Source organism: Nannobrachium achirus (genome assembly GCF_963921795.1).
Source record: "Nannobrachium achirus genome assembly, chromosome: 1".
Lineage (NCBI taxonomy): Eukaryota > Metazoa > Chordata > Actinopteri > Myctophiformes > Myctophidae > Nannobrachium > Nannobrachium achirus.
The window spans coordinates 22588951-22611312 of NC_137810.1; the positions used below are offsets into that span (position 1 = coordinate 22588951).

General features: G+C 40.9%; 1 protein-coding gene across 1 annotated transcript in view; it reads left to right on the forward strand.

Annotated features, from left to right (window-relative positions):
• Positions 1–21972, forward strand: part of naaladl2 (N-acetylated alpha-linked acidic dipeptidase like 2) — a gene marked incomplete at its 5' end in the record, with an annotated part of 278337 nt that extends 256365 nt beyond the window's left edge. The window contains 2 exons of the mRNA XM_080724924.1: positions 8347–8545; positions 21240–21972. Coding sequence (XP_080581050.1) covers positions 8347–8545; positions 21240–21480 — 440 coding nt within the window. The 3' untranslated portion in view covers positions 21481–21972. The remainder of the gene's footprint in view (positions 1–8346; positions 8546–21239) is intronic.
• Positions 21973–22362: the final 390 nt, after the last annotated feature.

Sequence of the window (22362 nt, forward strand, 5' to 3'; positions counted from 1 at the left end):
CCCTTAAAAACCTGCACTATCCACACCTTTCACACAGATTTAATTTCTTTGATAAATATTTACTATATTGATTTTAAATCATTGAATCGAATCGAATCGTATCGTATCGCCATGAATGAACCAATATCGTCCATGTATCGTATGGTCAACCATGTATCGTGATATGTATCGAATCGCTATTAAAATGTATCGTTACACCCCTAGCATTCATATAAAGACTATAAAAGGCAGTTGGGTCTGTCCCCTACTAGGCCTAAGATTTTAGTCAGTTAGTTCAAGCTGTGCTGATTTTACTGCTGTGATTATTTCAATCTCACAAAGTTGAAGCAGAGTTGTTTGATGAGGGACTATCCTCTGCCTTGGTTGCTCCACTTGAATTTTGGTATGTCTTGTAACGATGTACTGTGGGGGTTATGTTTTTGCTCTGTGAGTCTGTCAAATGTGTCTCATCAATGTTTATACATTTTATTTCAGTTATGCTACCAATCCCTGTTTGTTGCAGAAAGGTGATTATTTCTCCCCCACCACAGATCATGTGCCAATGATCATCAAACAGGGTTTTGATACTCCATACTGTTTGCCTGTCATGGCCTTCACAATGTTGAGGACCTATTTCTTACAAACAAGCCATATATCATGAACGCAACATTCAATCATACCCAAATTGGAATCCCATGTTATGGGGCCTTTATAGAGTGCACCTTCACTTTCACTTCTATGTACAGTACCTGTACACAAGATACAATAAAATCCATCTTGAATCTTTATTTGCACAGCTGTTTTAAAGGAGATTTGGTGAATATTCTATTTCCATGACCGAAAACTATGGTCTGAACAATCACATTTACAGAATGAGTATTTTGCATACTGTCTGTGTGCAGGAACACAGATAATTGCAGAATATTATTTCCTTGTATGAGCTGACATGAAGTAATTGGATACACAACGCTCAAAATGGGCATAGAATTCCCTCACCTCTACATAGAATTTACATTTGACCTGTCTTGAACTTGAATAACATCAGTTGGATAATAAAGAGATGAATAAAACTCTCCAACAACTAGCGCTGTAGGCATGAATGTTGCAGATGTTCAACTAGTTCTGGTCAGGCTAGTGCCCACATATAAAGCTAGACAGGAGCAGTAGTCCCATTAGCCCCATTTGTCCCATTTCTTGGGTCATCCTTGAGTAGTGTCACTAGATAAAATGACGGGTGCTTCACTTGCATTTCTCTCTCTCTCTTGTCTTGTTACATAACATACATATTGTACAACCCACCCACGTTCCCTCACCTTGCACCACCCATCTCCATGGCTGACCATGCCTACACTTATTGTGTTGTTTGATATACTGGAATCTCATTTAAAGATATAAATCATCTCCCTTTATGTGCATTGAGGCAATAATATGCTGAATTTGTGGTGGAATTTATTTAAAACTTGAATATCTCAAAAGTACTATTTCAGCATGGCATCATTCTATAAGCCATATCTTCAAAACTGTTGGGTCAATCTCCACAACCAATATATCATTTTGTAGCTATGATCCCCAGCTTTCAAATGAAATGAAAAAATGAAAATGAAAAAAATTGCAATGACTGGCTCCTGGGGAGATTGGGACACATATATCTACTGCTCAAATACATCTCTGCAGTAGGCTAGAAGATTTTAGTGTATGCATATTCATATTAATATGTGATAATAAACAATGCTCCAGCTCGAAAGATTCTGTTAGTGCAACTGCTTCGAGTGCTCCATTGCTCAGGCACCATTGTTTGATAACACTGGGCTTGGTTGGCAATGTCATTCAGTTAACTTTGGTCCAGTTGGGTCAAGTGTAAGAAGCAGCACAACCTCTAGGGGGCACTAGTGGGGCTTTAGAGATGAATTTACTAACATATTTTCTTAAAATTGTGCTCTGACGCAAGCATCTCTGACGTACGTTGGAAAAATATATGTCTTTCTGTGTTGCTCCAACTCATTCCAGATGGTCTGTGCCACGTTTCGGTTGTTCCAAAATAGAATCGTGCTCTGAGACACCTGTCAACAGGTTTTGATGCTTCGTATTGATGCCTTCAGTGTGGCTGCAGCCATTGTAAACAAGCGATGCGTTGCAGTGTGTCAGGTGCTCAAGCACACTGCAAATCTGTTCATCATGCACAGGTTTTCAGTTATGGAGGGAATTCATTAAGGCTAGTTATATGTAAATAGCAGATTAGCACAGTCACACTCAGAGAGAGTTAATTTTAGTTGAACATTATGAAAACAACTATTCTAGTTGACATTGGGCAGTCAGCCTGTAAAGTAAGGCTTGGTCACTGAACACTTTGTTGCGATTTATGCAATCATGCATCATTCACAAACCTCACAAAACGACACTACATCTTTATTGTATTTGCAGATGCTTTTTATGTTCATGTCCTTGGTGCTTCACTCATTAATGAAATCTGAAATGTATTTAAGTTGCAGAATTACTTATTCTGTCTATCATTCATGAATTCCACAACAGAAATGTTGATGAAGGGGAAAACAAGTTCCCACTAAAAACAACAGCTGTTTAAAACACAGTACAATACAGTACAGTACACTATTTGACAATGATATTTAATATTGTGTACTATTTTGCATGTCTGGATTGGGTGGCGCGTGTGTGCGTGCGTGCGTGCGTGCGTGCGTGCGTGCGTGCGTGTGTGGGTAGAGAGACAGAGAGACAGTGTGTTTGTGGTCTGCGGGTGCCCCCTACCGTGGAGGCCAGTGGTACTTAATGGATTCTTCACAGACAGTATTCATGACTTCCGACAGCCCAGATCAAGCAGCCAAGACTAATTTGAAGTCCTAAAAGTTAAAACAAAAACTTTTGTTCAACTGATTTTCTCCTCTTTTGCATTCGGTTTATTAAATATGCCTTTGGTGTATCGGGTTCTGACAATAATCTTCATTAAACTGCTGATACTGTAGTTCTCAGCAGTGAGATCCCTCTGGGCTTCAGATATAAAGTAGTATCAAAGAAAGGTGGAATGGAGATAAATGCCAGCTCTGTGAATGAATAGTACGGCTGAATAAATCAATTAAAAGCATCTGGTGTGCGCCCATGTGCACACACTGTAACATCCATATTGTACATAGTAAAATGTGAGCGTGCAAATTGATTTGTACACTCTTGGAATTGCAAATGGGTAAATTAACACAGGCTTTTGCTATGTAATTTGAGCATTTACTCATACTGTACATAATACATACATAATCACTTCAAGCTGAAACCTTGTATGTCCAAAACCGATTCTTTACAGGAAATGGGGGAAAAAAATAACCTGTGCAGTGGATCCAATGTAGTTATTATTTAGTCACTTAATAGGCCTACTGATCAAATCTACAGGTAGACTAAACCACTTTCAACCTGTTGTTCCTATTTAGGTTATGCCATTAGACTTTAAACGTTAAAGGACAACTTTGTTTTTTTACAAGGGTTCATATTTTAGATAGTCATTAGAGAAAAGAAGAGTGTTAAAATGTTTCCATTTACTTCTTTCTATCATTTTAGTGATTTTAACGATTTTGATTTGCATTCATGCCCCCAGGTTAGGGGCATGCATGCAAGCGGTCAAATATGTATTTTTAGACACAATAAGCCCAATCCCAAGATGCAACGCAATCTTTCATGGGCAGATGTGACTTATGAGGGCTGATGTTAATAGTAACAAAGAAATTGCCATCTTATTGTGTCTAAAAAGACATATTTAGCCACTTATACGCATGCCCCCCACCCACTGAAATCGAAATACTAAAACCGCTAAAATCATTGAATGCAGTAAATGAAAACATTTTAACACATCTTTTCTTTTCTCTAATTCAATCTAAAATATGAACCCTTGTTGTAAAAAAACAAAGTTGTGCTTTAAAATTCACAAAACAAAAAAGGGAAAATAGCAGATCTACAAGCTCAGAAGGTTAGGCATAGATTTGCTATTTTTGCCGAATGTTCTTTCCCTGAATGTTTGCCTACTATGACATGCCCAGAATAGGGTTCATGTGATTAAAACACTTTGTGTTGTGAAGTGCAAGGAAACCCATCTGGACTAGTTTTCAAAAATGATGGTGCGTATTTATGTTGTTGACTGTGGGTTTCCAGAGCAGACAGTGTGTGGTTGACTGCCCCAATAGAGTCTTGTGAGCTTAAAAGTAGACATTTTTCTTGCAAAGTGAAACTCCACTCTCTGAAAGCATTCTTTGTGTTTATGAGTCTTCTTAGCCCTCATTGGCTCAGGATGTCACGTCTCAGCTGTGCCCACTCTCAAGCACACATATGCATACAAACACATAGCGCATACACTTATGCACAATCAAGCACGCTCAGGCACACAGAGCAATTCAAGCCCGACATATTCTCATGCACAAGCACACCCGCCCGTGCACACGGCATACACAGAGCATACAGTCGTACAGGCACACTGCATACACTCGCACTTCTACGACCCCGTATGTACAGAACTACACTGGCAGAAAGTCACACGCACACACAGGACATGCACGCATGCATGGGCTCACATGCGTGCATACACGCACGCTGCTCACACATATATATATATCCGGCAGTGTCAGCCAAAGTGATGGATTACAACAATCGGACAGAATATTTCATAAGTCCCAGCTGGCTGTGAGGAGAGAAAGCCATTTAAATTTGAAGGAGACAAGAGCTCTCTGTCTATTTTTGTCCCCGCTGTCTCTTCCCTCCCTCTTGAGTCCCACTATGTTCCCGCCCTACCATGTCACACTTTTCTCGTTCCCACTTTTACACACAGATACACAATTACACACATACATACCTCATCCATTTACACAAGACACACACACACACACACACACACACACACAAGGAGGAGAACAGGGACATAATGCAAACAGACGTGCACGTTCAGTACACAGAGGGCTCTATTTGTGTGCACGCCCACTGGCATGAGGTGTGGCATTGCACAGGTGAAGTGACAATGTCCTGAGGCACGGCAGTGTTTATTTTCCTCGCCTGCGTGCGTTTGTGTATTTTGGTGACTCGCCCTGCAGCGCTGGGGTTATTTTGGTGATGATGAGAGGCCCATGGTTTGCACTATTTGCCAGCTACAGCCAGGTCAACAGCACATTGTACACCCATATAATGCAAAATCACACAAAACTCGTTTGTGTGCATTATGCTTGATATGAAACCCTCAAACTGCATAACATATTTGTTTAAAGTATTTTAAGCCAGATCATGATGCCCATCAACTGCCTATTCTACTTTCTGCCTGCACTGTCCGTGAATCCAACAGCCTATGGTGTGCACACATGGTATAGTTAATAATGTCAAAATCTGAAGCCTCATGGTCTGAATCAGAATTAGAGAATCAGAATTAGCTTTGTTGTCACCTAACAGGTTTACAGAGGTAAAGAAGTTGGTGAAATGTGTTTCCGTGCATAGTTCCCGTACTGTTGCTGTTCATATGATGTTTGGTTGGTTACCACTATTGTGATTGTAGAGATGGAGGTACAAAGCACCCTGAGGTCGTGGAGGCGCGTAGAAAACTGAGGGATGCACGTCGAAACATAAATCATACAGTGCAAGTGGATGGGGAATCCTCCTCTTTGTCCAACCTCCTCTGATATAATATCAAGCTGAATGCTGAACCCCCGAAGGTTGCCCTGCAGAAGTACTGTGCCTGGAATACAGCGCACACTACTAAACAACAACCAGAATGAGTACATATGTATGGGGGTTACCAACGGTCAGTGAGAAGATATAGCATCCAGGAGAGTGAGGCGGGATGGGTACCGGGAGATCCCAGTCAGCATTGTGCTGTGGGAGTCAACAGATGGGCATCAATCACAAGGTTGTCTCACAGAAACGGACCCCAAAAGACTGAAAAGTGACGACTCATCACTAAACCATAGTTTTGTTGGCCGTTTTTAGCTCAAGGAATGTTTTTCGTGCAAAACAAATGCTTGCAATGGATTCAGAATAATTAAAAACCCATAGTTTGACCCCTCACATCCCACTTAAAGCAGATTTTTGGGAGTATTTTTTTCCTTTATAGTATAGTGTATAGTAAGTGAATGAGACTAAAAATTACCCTAGCTGTCAAACATTTTGCCTGCAATTTTGCGAGGGACATGGGAGCTCAATTTGTTATTTAACCTTCATAGTTGAGAAAACCACTGAGAAACGGACCTTTGCTCTCGTGGTCACGGAAGTATCGGATTCGCCCCAACTACTCTTTTCAGAGTGACTAATCAAACCTCCTTGATTCTTGTTTTGAACGTGTTTTCAAATCACCTTGTTCTCTTTCACGTCCACATTCTGTCATCAGTCTCGTGACTCGGAAAACTCGGCATCGAATTGTTTTGCAAAAGTACCTTACATGTCCAATACAAAATTCAGTCATCGTTGCCCAGCTTGTCATCTACTGTATGATGAGTTTTGAGTGAGAATGTGTTGATGAAATCTGCAGAGTCCATGCATCACCATATGGGCAAAGCGCCATGGTACAGAGCATACTCTTTTTAAATATCCATCCAATTTTCAAGGTTATTTCAACACCAACCCGTACCACACCCACCTCATCCCACCCCTTTACCAACCGCACCAGTGGTGCACTACATGCCTCCAGCCACACAAATACCAAAAGTCTGTCACCACGCCCTGTGCACTGCACCGCTGACTACACTCTGTGTTGTGCACCTTGATTCACGAAAATAGGGCAGAGAAACTCATATGCACGCACGCACACATACTGTATATAGACACACAGAAATACAGAGAGAGAAACAAACACAGAATCACAGACGTATGTTTCAAAGAACCGGATTTGCCCTCCAAACACATCCAGGCAGGTTATCAGTTAATCTATACAAATTAATTTACAACCCCATTATGTATACAGAAATTGCCAAACCTACTGTAAAACAACCAATGCATTGTTTCAGTGGACTATTGGCGATATTGTTGTGTGCATAGATTAGATTTAGACTTTAATGTCCCTGATGGAGATTTGTTTTCACAGCCAGTTCAACACAGAAACACCAGATGCCCGTACACAGTAGCGTACAGATACAAATAGTATGTAGTCTCCATAAATACCTCCATTCATCGCAGCACACAACATTGTCAACAAGGTAGTTTGTTCATTGCTGCAAAGGCAGATCTGAGGAAAACTATCATGCTGAAGTGTACAGGTTCTCCATGTTCAAGCTATAACCCCTAAGTTTTACTGTACTTTATGTCCTCTCCTGACAGAGAGAGGTAATTGCAACTGCAACAGCTGTGGTTCAAACATAACCATAAACCCGATAAGCCCAGATATACAGTAGGCATATTATGGAGATCCAGTTGCCCAGAGCCACAGCTCTGACTGCTATGCCCATACATGGTAATATGCATACATGGGATCGACCGACTTCAATGTCGGCTCTCGTCGGTATTCAAAATGTACTTGAGTAAAAGTGCAAAAGTATTGGCACTTTCAAAATATACCCAAAGTACCAAAAGTGAAAGTACAAAATGTTTGAAAATAGTAGATCTACAAGCTCACAACGCGTTGCGTAGATCAGATACTTTCAAATAGCCTAGGTATAAAATAGGGCCATAGTGGATTAATGTATGTTTTTCTTTTTGTATCGCTTACATTTTTATTCACACAACACCCAAAAGACAAACATTACGCAATAATAAGAAAACCAAAACCAACAGATGGATAAAAAAAAAGAAAAAAACAACAACAATACAATAAACTAAAAAAAAAATCCCTCCACCTCCCTGGCCTCCTCCCTGTAAAATGTAGTTACTTATGTTAATATGTATTGTTTACGGATTGTACTGTGCTCTATGGATTATGATATGTGATATCTTAAATCATGCAACTGAAGGTTCAATGTTATGTGCATGTAATGTTATGTATATCATGCTTTGCCCTGAGGGTTTTGTGATATCAGATTTGCATCATGTTCGAGCAGATAATCTGTTTCATCACAGCAGAGCTACGCCGCCAAACTAAATGCAATATCATTGCATAAATGATAGATATCATTGCAATAAATGGTATGGTTAATCTAAAATGGTGTGGTTAATCCTGAGCTGAAGTATATAAAAGAAGTAGCATGGTCTACTATGACCCAAGACAAATAAATAGAATTGTTTCTTATTGAACACCAGCTTTTAGAAAGTAACACATTTAAATACTTGTTCTTATTGGCTTGTCTCTACTGTATATTCGTGTGTGTGTGTGTGTGTGTGTGTGTGTGTGTGTGTGTGTGTGTGTGTGTGTGTGTGTGTGTGTGTGTGTGTGTGTGTGTGTGCGTGTGCGTGCGTGTGTGTGTGTAGACAGCGGTGTGGCATACCCAGCTCTCCTGTCCTCAGCGTCCTCTCTGAGGGACAGAGCTGCGTTCCTTCAGTCAGAGAGCATGCGTCCGGCCAATGATCCCAAAGAACGTGAACAATCCCATGTCCGCATGCTGAACGACGCACTGCGGGACCTGGAGAAGAGCTTTGTCGTCCCTCTGCCTCCACCTGGAGTGTACAGGTAGGAGAAAAGATGACATCTTATTTTGAGTGAAATTTGCCATTTCATGGGGGGGGGGTGGTGTGTATCTGGAAATGGAGTTACTACTACATACAGTAGGTAGCCACGCAGAACAGTGGTTTTCAATGTGGGGGCGGGAACCTCCAGGGGCCGGCACCAGGGCGGCTAATTGGTAAGGAATGGAAAATTAAGAAAGAAAAAGAGTCATTAAAAATTATAAAAGACATTTAGCAAAAATAGCTAAAATAACAGAAGCAAGTGGCCATTTCACAATAGGCTGTCACAACCAGAGGCTACTGTGACTGGTGGATCCTTGGCATGCAAAAGTTTGTGAACCACTGAACTAATAGACAGTGGTGGAAAAAGTACTCGCATTTTTTACTTAAATAAAAGTATCAATACGGCAATGTAGAAATAAGTGAAAGTAACAGTATTCAAAATTAAAAGTAAAAGTATAAAAGTATTCAAGCATCAAAATGTACTCAAAGTACCAAAAGTAGAAAGTACTGCATGTCCCATCTACAAGCTCATAATGGGTCGCGATGCGACACATTGTGGTGTAAATCGGCTATTTTCAAATAGCCGAAATGTATCACTGACTTAGAACAAATAATGACAAACACTGACTTAGAACTAATAGATGGGTCTGTGCAGTGGCAGCCATAGTGGAAGTACAGTACAGTACCCACTGGGCATTGAGCTTGAATGAGTACCACAGTCAGTGGCTATTTTTCTTTGATTTTTGAAAATGGATTTGAATATGCAAATCATAATCATAATTCACCTCTCCAAATCACCCGGCAGCCACATTATTCGTTCTTCCGTTTGACAAATGAAAGGGAAACGATATTTTACACACAATTAGCTTTGCAAAGTCCAAGAAAATGTAGTTTCTCACATCCAACCTTGAAAGGCATAAGCTCTTAGTTTTGGCAAGCTACAGTAAGAGTTGTCTATGGGGAAGATCCAATTCATTGTCTTTATTTTATCGAACGGCAGAACTTGGACAGAGTGGATTATAATGATAATAATAATAAATAAATAACAATAGTAATAATATAATAACAATAGTAACATCTCATTTTCATTCAGATTTGTAGAACCCAATACATCAAAGCAGTGTTTCTCAGACTGTGTCTTGATAGCAAACTGCTCTTCCACTATAGATTTTAAGCGAATAAATGTGTTTAGTGTTATTCACAGTTTATGGCAGTAATAGACAAGTTAATTGTCCTAGTCTTCCATTAGAATCCGAGCTAAAATTAGCTGCTCTATCATGCTCAGAAATCATTAAGACTTAATGGCACCCATAAGGAAGTTATTATTTAGACAATAAAACTGACTCTGTTTAATAGCGTTTTAAAATATTTACTTTTGACTGTTATTTTTGTATTTTCCTGAACATAACTTGGAGTACAATTAAAGCCGTTGTAAACACATTATTTTAAGGTATATTCATATCTCAGAATCAGGCACAAATACAGACCTTCAGGGCAATCTTTTAAACTAATCCTTTTTGAAAACAAGGCATGTCTGTAGGTTTAAAAAATGATTGACTTTGTTTTTCACTTTAATAAGTCAGGTTCTCTTGGCTATATCTACATCCCTGCTAAGAAATGCTTTGGCCTGGCTGCACTTTTGAGTTCCTGCTCTCCGGAAGTATAGTGTGGAAGTTTATAAATTGTTGTGAGGTGCTGAGGCAATTGCAAAAAGCTGTTTCAAATAAAAGGTGATATTTTTGCCATTCAAAACAGGATAAGCAAAAACAAATACATAAAGACACGCATGACAAAAAGAGATTTATCCTAAACGCCTGTGTTTAAGCCCAGAGAGATGAGACAGCAGCGTAGTAAATTATTTTTGTTATGATAATTACAGATACAGGCACTGCCAGTTAACATCACAGTGTGAACAGGAGCAGTTTGTCATTATGATGATGTGTTACCATGACAAGACAACACAACTTAGCTACTGCCATGTCCAGTGCCTGTCTTCATCGATTCCTTAGCAGTGGAAATAAATGGTAAATGGTGCATTTATATAGCGCCTTTATCCAAGGCACTTTACATTGTGCATTACATTGACCCATTCACACACACATTCATACACCGATGGTGGTGGAAACCATGCAAGGCACCAACTGGCTCACTGGGAGCAACTAGGGGTTCAGTGTCTTGCCCAAAGACACTTCGACATGTTGAGGAGCCAGGATTTGAACCGCCGACCCATGGATCATTGACCTTCTGAGCTACAGCCACCCCCGGAAAGGGCTTAGCAAGTTCAAGTCCCTTGCACATCGAGTGGGATACACACACCATCGCCTGTGATAAAAAAAGGTTCAGCAATGACTATACTGGTTTTGTTGCCCAAAGAAGGTCGGAGTGGGCCCCGAATCCTCAGACTCTACTACAACAGCTCCATTGAAAGCATTCTGTCAGGCTGGGTTACTGCCTGGTATGGAAATTGCACCCCCCGCAAACAGAAAAACCTACAACGGGTGGTGCGGTCGGCCAAATGCATAATGGGAGGGGAGTTTCCCTCCCACCAGAAGCTGCACGAGAAGCGATGTGTAGTCAAAGCTCAGTGCATCATCAAGGACATGCACCACCACAGTGTCAAACTGTTCTCACCCCTACTATGACCGCAGCCAGGCAAGGAGGCCTACCGTAGTATTAAGGGCAAGACCACCAGATTTTGGAACAGACTGTTTTCCTCCGTTCACGACGATCTGTTCCTCTATGGGTACTTGACCTTCCCTGTGGACCTGCCATGTGTACTTTTACCAGTGGCGGTTATGCTCTATGTGTTTTTTTGCACCTTATGTGTGTTTCAAGTACCTAACTGCTGCTATGTGGACCTACCAATATGTTACATCTTCTGCACCTCATGTACTACTGTTAAGATGTTTCTCCCTGGTCACCGGTCCCCTCCTTCTTTTTCTTTTTCTCCCTTTCTTACTAACAATAAAATGATGGAGCTTGTGCTAACACACATTTCACCCACTTCTTTACACATAAAACCTGTGATGTGACAAATACATCCTTGAGCTTTGAACACCCCTCCCCATATCCTTCACTCACATGCATGCCATGCAAGCATCGTACGCTTGCACGTATGCACAACTGTGACCAAGAGCCTCACCATTAGAGTTCTCAACGGGCCTGAAAATTAAGGCCCGGCCCTAACTGGGCCCGAGTGGGCCGACCCGAAGCCCGGCCCGACCCTAACAATTATCATCATTTTCGGCCCGAAAACCCGAAAGCCCGAGAGAGAGAGAGAGAGAGAGAGAGAGAGAGAGAGAAAAAAAAAACGTCGCCAGTAGGCAGCTGGCAGCACCAGTACTGTGTCTCAAATTACAACAGTGAGAGAACGGACATATAATAGTTGGCGAAATGGCAACTTCACATGTTAAATTGTTCATGAAACATGCAAGGTTCTGCACAAAATGTGCTAACGTTAAATCCCTGTTGTTGTCAACAGTCAATCTCAATCATACAGCTCTCATCCTCTCTCTCCCTGCCGTTGTCGCTGCCTGCGTGATTTATGTTTCGTCCTTTCAACGGTCACGCATCAAACGCAGGCTCGGCAGATCTATAAACCCAAAACGTGTTCATCTGGCTTGCATTCTGGGCTTGCAGATCTGTTGTTTAGTGCGCGACACCACCTGATCACCATGCTTACACATATACAACTTAGGCACGTAATAAGCGGCGCGCTGCGGCTGTAAACCCTTTAATATAAATGCACACAGCAGCAGCAAAGGACACTTGATTAACCAGAAAGCATAATGGAATTAATAATATCTTACCAGCCGAGATGATCGTCTCTATAAGGTAAGAGGATGTCAACGTATGGTGCTTTTAGGTTGGTCATGTTGATGTTGTTGTTAATACAATCCTGTTAAGTCCTTGTCAATAATATCCAGGTTGGTTCCGCTTTGAATGTACTTTTCTTGGATTTATAACTTATTACAAACTTGTAAAACTGCCTGCTGCCTTTTAATTTAACATGCAGCTCCAAACTTTCATCGTAGCCGCTCGATCACACAGAGCTAACGCTGACTCGCTGCCTGTGACAGACTTCCGTATATCCAAAGGTTTCGATTGTGACGTCATCACAACAACCAGACTGCTCTATGAGACTGATAGACTATACTTCCGTATGCGTCACCGATTATCCTTGGTCCATTGGTTAGGAACTTAGGCAGGTTTCAGTGCTGCGCTGAAGACAGGCAGCCAGCGATATGCGCATGTTCTCTGTTGCTTGAGTGACGGAGCCCGGAGCCCGGCCCGGCCCGACTAATTATTATAATTTTTGGGCCCGGCTCGGCCCGATAACGTCGGGTCGGGTAGGGTCGGGTTTGGGCCGAATTTGAGAACTCTACTCACCATGTCTTTTGCCAGATCCAATTGATTGGTCTCCTACCTTCATAGGGGCATGTTAATTCCATGCAGCTATAAAAAAAGAAACGCATCCTATAAACAGAAACAAAGTAACAGACATATGCTCCTCAAGCTTGTCCAATAACTTCATTTTATACATATCACAGGTTTACAGGTGTAAAACAAAATTGGGTGGAATTCTTTGTCATACAAGCTCCCATAAGGTGCATGGTTAAGGGCTATTTATACTTCTGTACGTTTTGGGTGAGAGAGGCCATACATTCATTATATTGTAATGCTTAGTTCCTCTACGTTATGCGCAGGCCGACCTCCCTCCACGCCACGGAGCTTTCCGTGTTTGTATCATAGACGTATGGTTGATATTTACAGACGTTGAAGAACGACATCTTTCCACTCTTTTTGAGGAAAAGTTATTTTCCTCACTACTGCCCCTACGGTTGACAATGGTGCCCGCGGGTACTTCTTGCTACGGACAAGTCCAGTACGTTCAGTTGAGTGGTGTACGTAACGTAATCATACGGAGAAGTACGGACAGGGAGAAAGAACGGACATCAAACGAACCAAACAGAAATAATCTCTCTCCCCCTCCATTTCTAGTGTCGACCTGTCGTCCTTATGTGTTACTATGCATGATACTTTAGATCTGTGGTCCTTATGTGTTACTATGCATGATACTTTAGATCTGTGGTCCTTATGTGTTACTATGCATGATACTTTAGAAGGTAGAACATGGCAGTAGGATGAGTCAGTCAAAATAGCAGCTGATATGCAGTAGTAACTGATTTATACATAAGGTACATAGTTTAACAGTATTCTTATTAGCGATAAATTGGCAACATAATATGTTTTTATTGTTTATTATTTATCCATCTATGTTTCTATTAATTATTTGGAAACATATAATTATCACATTATCACGTAATATTACGTATCCGGCTGAGAGTGCCAATTAAAGAATTGCGTAATAGTGAGATCAGGCTATGATAGTGTTAACATTTACCTAATTGCTCTGCTCTGTACTGTGCCCTACCTAGCTCTGTACTGACCTGTAGAGTCCTGTCCTTTGCTTTACTGTCCTTTGTTTTACTGTCTTGTCCTGTCCTTTGTTAACTGTCCTGTCCTGTCCTGTCCTGTCCTGTCCTGTCCTGTCCTGTCCTTTGCTTTACTGTCCAGCCCTGTCCTTCACACTGTCTTGCTCCATCTTGCATCAGCCTCTCTCGCAGAGGAGCAGTATCCTGTTTTTTTATGCACCACATGCGTATCTGGAACAAACTTGTTGTTGCGGGTCTGCTACAACTGACTTCTTTTAAATCAAAGCTTTCTCTTTGCCACTTGTATTTTTGTTTGTTTGTAGCAATGCAGTGTAGTTGTAAACTTTAGTCATATAATCACGTTATTACATTTTTTCGCATTTCTTTATTATATTTAATAACTATTTTGTTGTATTTAAATATCCTTGTAAAATGTATTTGTCTTGCACTTTGTCTTAATGCTTGTATTGTTCTGTGTAAAGAACTTTGACTTTCCTTAATTGTTGAAATCTCTCCATTTCAGCTCTGTCCTGTCGGCCCCTACTAATAATGAGATTACTGTACCGTATATTCAAATGATTGTTCTCTGATGAGACTGATTGAGATGGAGGAGAGAGAGAGAGACTAAATGGATGGATGAAGAGAGAAACGGTGAAGGAACTGTGGAAACAGAATCAGAGAAAGAACAATAAGATTGTTACAGTACACTTATGTTCACTAGTGCACCATACAAAATCAACACTATAGCTCTATCATTTTCCAGTTTATGTACTCCTATCCTCTCCTCTAATACCCATTCTCTCTCTCACTTCTCAACAATACCTTCTATCATTACCACACCCCCCAATAATAGATCCTTTTCTACTCTGTCTTGTCTTGTTACCCCCCCTGACTGTTCCTTGCTAGATTAGAGATTGCACATCAAAGCACTTGATGTATAATGCAAACATCAACAAAACAGAAACGCCCTTCTCAGACTGACGAGAGAAATAAAAAGACACAGCTGGATGAAACAGACATCAGAAGAACGAAACAGCGAGAAGCAGCTGTTGCAAGGAGAAGAGAGAGCGAGGAAGATACTGTAGATAAACAGAACTTTTTTCAGCTCGAGACCCCAAAAAGATAAATAGTTGTCCCCAGCAGATCACAACACATCGCAATGCATTTTAACTGGTAGATATAAAAAAGGAACAGGGAAAAAAGGAATTCATCATGTAGCCCTTGGGGACACCGGTGAACCAGGATTTTCTCCATTTGGATTTTTTCTCTTTAAAGAGTCATGAAACACAAAATCACTTTTTCTATAAATATATATTACGGTATATCACTGAGTCACTTGTGATAGGGACCAATGTTATGGTTCAGTTTGCCCATAGAAACACCCGCAGTCGCCTTATTTGGAAACGCACATGAGTTCTGGGCAGTCACTGTGTGTAGACAGTGACTGTCTTTCCTGGTTCTCTCTCTCTCAAGTCGGACTCTAGGGTATAGTTTAGGGCAGTTGTTCTCAATCTGTTTTGGCTGCAGTACCCCCCTTATAATGATTTGTGAAGCCAAGTACCCCCTTCCCCTGACTACAGCATTGCTTATCAAAAGCTCATCAAAAGTCCAGTTCCAATGCCAATATGTCAAAAATAAAAACAGCATAATGGCAAATAAACATTGCTTTCTATTCAATAACAGTTGTACTGTACTAGTGAATTTATTGATGTAATTTGGTTTTACAATTTTCAGCAGGTATTAGCAGGTTCACACAAAGTCTGTCAATGTTTTCAATTAGCCATAACAGTAAAATACATCTTCCCATTTTCTCCTGTACCCCCTGCAATATCCCCGCGTACCCCCATTCGAGAAACACTGGTTTAGGGTATATATTTTCAATGGTTTTAGTCGGATATATTCAATTTGAGTATTTTAGCCATGGCTTGATGTCTCGTTGTCTTGTTCAGAGCCGAAACCACCGTGTTACATGCCGCGGAACGAGTTGTGAGCAGTGCTGTGTTCTACCTGTAACGCAAATATACGCCGTCTGCTGTCGGAAATAAAAATATGAATAGCGTCTGCCCTCGTGAACCTTTCAAAGTAGCGTATTTGATAGGCATTATGCACTGGCGTCTGCCCTGGCCACACAAAAAAGTCTAGAACACACCACTGGTTGTGAGCTTGTAGATCTGCTATTTTTCGTGCATGTGGACGTTGTGTGTGCGCGCACACTGTCACCACACACACACACACACACATACACACACACACTGTGACCAGTGGTGTGTTCTAGACTTTTTTTGAGGGCATACTATAATCTATGATCCGCGGCTATTCATGTGGCCAGGGCAGACACCAATGCATAATGCCTATCAAATACGCTACTTTGAAAGGTTCACGAGGGCAGACGCTATTCATATTTTTATTTCCAACAGCAGATCTGTATATGTGTGTTACAGGTAGAACACAGCACTGACTGTGACACACACACTACACAGTCAGAAAATAGCTAGCCAACAGCGCTAGCGCCTAGGCTAGCGTCCATTCTGCTCGGTTGTCCCCGCGGTAACAGTCCAGAGCTGGAGAAAGTTAACCACGGATAAAAGCTCAGACAGCTTGTTTGTAAAATACTTGCACATTTCTACTCGTTATATAACATGGAGTTGCCGAATCTTTATACTTTTTACACCTCCAATGGCTGTTTTTAAAATGTGTTTCCGAAATGCAAACAGCAACAAGTGCAGACAGCTTCTCTCTATCTAGTGTCAGAACATAATGATATGCACGCATTACTCTGCCCCTTCCCCCACAACAGCAGATAACCACACCTACATTTTAGATTTCTTTTCATATTTTCAAGTCTGATAAAACAAATAAAGAGGCGGGGTTTCTTGATCCTTTATTTAAGACAAATTGGAACTGTAACCGTATGTTTGGGAAACATACTGGACCGGAGTGACAGATGTCAGGCGACAGAGATGAATGCTTGAACAGCAACAGTGGTGGAAAAGTACTAATTTTTTTTTTTAAGTATCAATACTGCAATGTAGAAATACTCCGAAAGTCTGAAATTCAAAATGTACTTGAATAAAAGTAGAAAAGTACTGGCATCAAGATGTATTTAAACTACCAAAATTAGAATATACTTATTATGCAGAATGTTACACTTCCCAAGTTTTCAAATGTATAAAATGTAGGCCTATGTACTGTATCTTTTGAAAATAGCAGACCTTCAAGCTCACAATGGGTCGCATCGCAAGCATGTTGATAGGCTATTTTCCAATGGCCAAAATGTATATAAGGCTTAATGTATGTTTTAATAATCAAAATCTATAAAGTAACAACTAGTAGGCCTATCAACTAATGTTTTCAAATATCTTTTTGTGGAAAAGGTACAATATTTGCCTCTGAGATTTAGTGGAGTAGAAGTAAAAGTACTGAAAACTGGAAATACTTCAGTAAAGTAAAAACACCTCAAGATTGTAAAGCACTTTAGCAAATGTACTTACACCACTGTACAGCAGAGTTTCCAGACAGGTGACTAAAAGTAAACATCTCGCACTCACACATACTGCACGCACGCACGCACACACGCACACATGCACGTTCACACGTAAGGAGCTGTCATTGGTGGATGGATGCTCTTGTTCCTGTGTGAGTGACACCTGGGACCAGCCGCCTCAGCTTAAACCCAATTTGTTGTGTTGCGGAGCAGGAGGCAGCCTCCATTAAAAGTGGATGTCAGGCTACCGGAGGCCGTACCGATCGATAGCAGATGTCTGTATGTACACTCTGAGGTCCTCGGGAAAAAAAGGACCCCTTTCATAACTGGATATTCACAGACAGCATGTGCTGTGGCATGCAGCCCACCGGTAGAGGACATGTGCACAGAACAGTAGACAGCGTTGTTGCCCGGAGCCCCAAATGGGACTAGGGAATAGTTATATTGGATTAGTATTGTATGTCACTTTCTTCCTCTTATGTATTGTGTGTTTTCGAGCCGCCTACTTTATTGAATTTGGTTCCTTTTATGATTTCTCCTCTATTTTTGTTTATTGGTGGTTGTTTTGTTGCTTTTAAACCTGGGTTTTATCCTTAGTTTTTTAGTTTTTAACATTAATAATAAACGTGTTATGAATGTAACGTAAGTGAAAGAAGTATGTGTTGGTTCAAAAGCATAACTTGAGTCAACCTTGAGATGATGTCAGAGATTCAAGTACTGTATGTCCGGAAAGTGGGTTTTTATTATTGGCATGAATTTGTATCTCAGCTGCCTGTGGCCAGGGTTGGGAAGGTTATTCTCAACATGTAATCTGTTACTCTCCAACCCTGCCTGTAGCCATCCTTGACAAGAGCCAAATACATATTCTGGAAGATTTATTTGTTGTTTTATACTTGGGACCTTCCTTCATTTATCAATGCATGCTTCCGTCAGCCAAACAGACAGTTTGGCCTGGTTATGCTATGGCTTCCCTGTTGCTGCCATTTCTTTGTTTTCAATGTTGGCTGCAAATCTGTACTGTAGCAACACCCAGAATAATGTTGGCAAGAGGAGATGCTCAACATTCTAAATATTAACTAGCTTTGAAACACTGGTAGGAAAGGCCTCAGTTGTCTCCCACTGAAAAAGAAAGTGGGAGTGATTCATCTTTCTTTCTTTTAGTCGCTGTCGGGTGGAAAGTAACTGTTTGCAGTATGTCCAAAACTGTACATTTTCAGGAAATATGTGTACTTAAAGCTATACTATGTAACTTTTTTAATAAAACAAATCTTAAAATTGTCCTAACTATTTAATCGCTAAAGTTTTAGAACACCCACTCTGTTAATTTCAGCCCCAAAAGCCTTTTCTTTATATGTGTTCTACTGAGCCCGTGTGGCCGTGAGGGGGGTTGCATTTCCCCGGCAAAATTACGTCATCTGCATCATTCTGTATACGTGTCTCCCAGATCATACACAACCGGCCAATCACAGCACGTCTTGCCGTCTCTTCAGGAAGTAGCAGTGTTTATGTTGGTGAAGGAATCTCCCCAAATCCTGGTCTAAAAATGACGGGAGACGGCTCTATGGATTGCGATTATTCCTACCGTAGAAGACGGTGTTACATGAATTAGAAGGCGCGGCTTGTGATTGGCTGGAGCGGAGGTCTGGAGCGCTCGGCTGTGGTCACTTGGACCGCGCGGGTGTGAATGTTAACCTCTATGCCTAAACCTAACCCAAAAAGCTATGCCTAACTCTAACCCTAACCCTAACCTTAACCTCAGTAAAACTATGCCTAACTCTAACCCTAACCTTAACCTCAGTAAAACTATGCCTAACTCTAACCCTAACCTCAGTAAAACTATGCCTAAACCTAACCTCTGTGCGCGTGAACGGAAAAGAAGCGCTCCTTCAACCACCGTCTCCTACGTTTGGAATAATAGCCTACGGATTCGTATCGGCGAGGCGGAGGCGGTCGCGGTGGTCGCGGGGCACGGCCCCGTTCTGGTGGTCCGCGGCGACTCCGGGCAAAAAACGGCCGAAAAAAGCAATACCGCTACTGACCAGTGTTGAGCAACTTCCATAGCATAGCTTTAACCACTATCAATTTCATGAAAAGTACTACTTTTGCTCTACACTCTTGTATGACGAAGTAGGGCACTAATTCACAGAAGAAAAAAACTACATAAACAGTTGAAATACAGTGCAGCTGACTAACTTTGTTCAGTCTAAACTATGTGGTGAAGGTCAGTTGGTACCCCTTCCTACCCTGAATCCCAAGCCTGTGTTAAGAGATGAAGAATCGCTCTATTTACTTTGTAAGACCCAGCGTTCAGCCAGTTTAAGAGAAATCAATGTGTGTCAGCCCCCAGTCTCTGACATTGTGACCTAGAAATGACTGCTCTACTATAACACAGGCGCGTATGTGTGTGCGCGCGTGTGTCTGTGCGCATGTCTGTAGTCTGCAGCTACACCTGTCTGTGTAAACTTGTGTGTACTATGTGTGACAGTAAGATAAAACAAAATGGATAGCCTGTGTCTTAAGGGCAATAATTCATATGGTATTCTTTTTCTGTGACCTGTTTATAACAAATATAATCCAGAGGACAAAGGGAAAAAATGGCCTTGTTTCAGTAACCATTACAGCTAAACAATATATACTGTAAGGTCTTACAAATTAGTTTGCCACAATTAAAATATCCAAGAGATGTTATTTACCAAAATGTCAAGTTGAAAGAACATTCAAAATTGGTGGTAAAATCAAGCCTTTAACTTTTTTTTAGCACAGTTTAGTTCAGTTTATTTTAATGGTACTTATTTTTTTATGTGTGAAGCAAACACCACTCCCAGGGCCATCTCACAGTAGACCTTAGTGTCTCAGCGATTACAATCTCTCAATCAGCATTCATATTAATGCTCGCCATCAACTCTTTATACTTGGGAGTCGGGTTCAATGTATTTTTGACTTTGCCGTTGTCTGTTTCTCACTCCTCTTCCCTTCTTTGGAGACAAAAGAGGTACTATTGCTGTTGTTTGACCATAGAGTATCACCGCTGACCACAAAGATGTTATCAGAAGCCCGTTCCATCCAAAGTGTACTACACTCATATTTATACAATCACTGACAATACTGAAAGGCTTAAAAAAAACTGCATAAACAATTAAATAAGTACACAGCCGGCCTCCACAAATGGCAGGCGACAAGGGTCGTAAGTGGAAGTTGCCATGTCAAAATGCATGATGTCAATTGTATTTCAGTATCCCTGATTTAAAATATTATTTCTTAGAAGACATCAGTTGGGATTTTTTACAGCCTTGCCCAAGGCATCGCTTGTCTATGTATGTCCCTTCAAAAGTAGTGCAATCACAGGTCATAATAATAATAAACTTTATTTGTAGACTTTTCAAAAGCAAGTTTACAAAGTGCTTCACATCACACATCACAAACTCCAACAACAGTGTGGGGGAAGAAAGCTAAAAATCAATCATGGACCTCGCAGTTCTTAGATTGTCTTATTTTTGTTTTTTTTTAAGTGCCATATGGTTGTTTACTGAAAGTCGTCCTGAAAGCTGTATTTAAAATGCGGTGGTTGTTGCTTGCTGATGTCCCTGTGCACATGTTAGCAGGTGTTCAATGCTTTGTATTGTTTCTAATTCTAAGGTATTTCTCTCTCTCTCTCTCTCTCTCTCTCTCTCTCTCTCTCTCTCTCTCTTCTCTCTCTCTCTCTGTGTTTCTTCCTCTCTGTTTCTTCCTCTCTCTATCGCTCTCTCTCTCTCTCTTTCACTCTGTCTGTATCTTAGGAACCTGTTATATAGCCTTCCAGGGAAGACTCCCCAATTCTCCATCCTCAGATTCTCAGAAATGGTCCTTCAACCTACTACAACCAGGGAGGCGCTCCAAATCAACATGAACAGGGATGTACTTCACCACAGTTCTGTGAACCAATCACTGTCTCTTATCCTCAGAGCCATCCTGTCAGCTGAGAAGCTTGTTAATTTCGGCCTGGACTTGTTTGAGAACTATCCAGGTGGTACAAAATAACCTTGGACGTGATGACCCAGGTTCCCTTGGATACACTCAACAATAACTGTTACGGGCAAATGCAATCAAATTGAAATCAGTGAGGAAACTAAAATAATTGTTTCCTATGACATAGTATGTCAAGGTTCTACCTGCCCCTCTTACTGATAACGTTATAAAGCAATGTTAAATAGTATTATGGGCAATTTTCTGTACTGGAGCCTCAATATTGCATCAGATGCTGTGTTCATATACTGAACGCACAGCGATCCATTACTATTGATGAAGCATTGTATTGATTTGTACATTTTGCCAGGCCAAAGGTTAGGTCATTTTTAAACTAAATTCACTTTCTAAATTGATCAAGTGAAGGTAAATTTACCACAGTCTTGGTCTTTTGATGGACTAGCAGTATAATGAAACCAGGTCATTTCAAACTCTCCTCAGATGAAATGAATACTGTTTTGAATAATACTAATCATTACACATACAGTACATTCTAAGTGGTATCTTTCTTTGACTGTTATAATTGCATTGTGAATCTGTATGCGGTTTACAGTTTATTCCCAGGCTCCCCGCTGGCTTTGTGTCTGCAAGTGTCCTTGAGCAAGACACTGAACCGCTCCCAGTGAGCAGGTTGATGCATTGCATGTTTGCCTCCACCATCGGCGTGTGTGAATGTGTGAGTGAATGGGTGAATGTAATGCACATTGTGATGCACCTTGGATAAAAGTGCTATAGAAATGCTCTACCATTTAATCATCCCCTAATTGGTACCACAAGTTAACAAGCTAGATTGTGACTTTGATCCTTTTGACCCTTTGGTATAAGTCTTGCATACAAACATTGATAAACCTACAGTATATATTTTTCACAAAAAATGTTGTAAACATGCCAGGTACA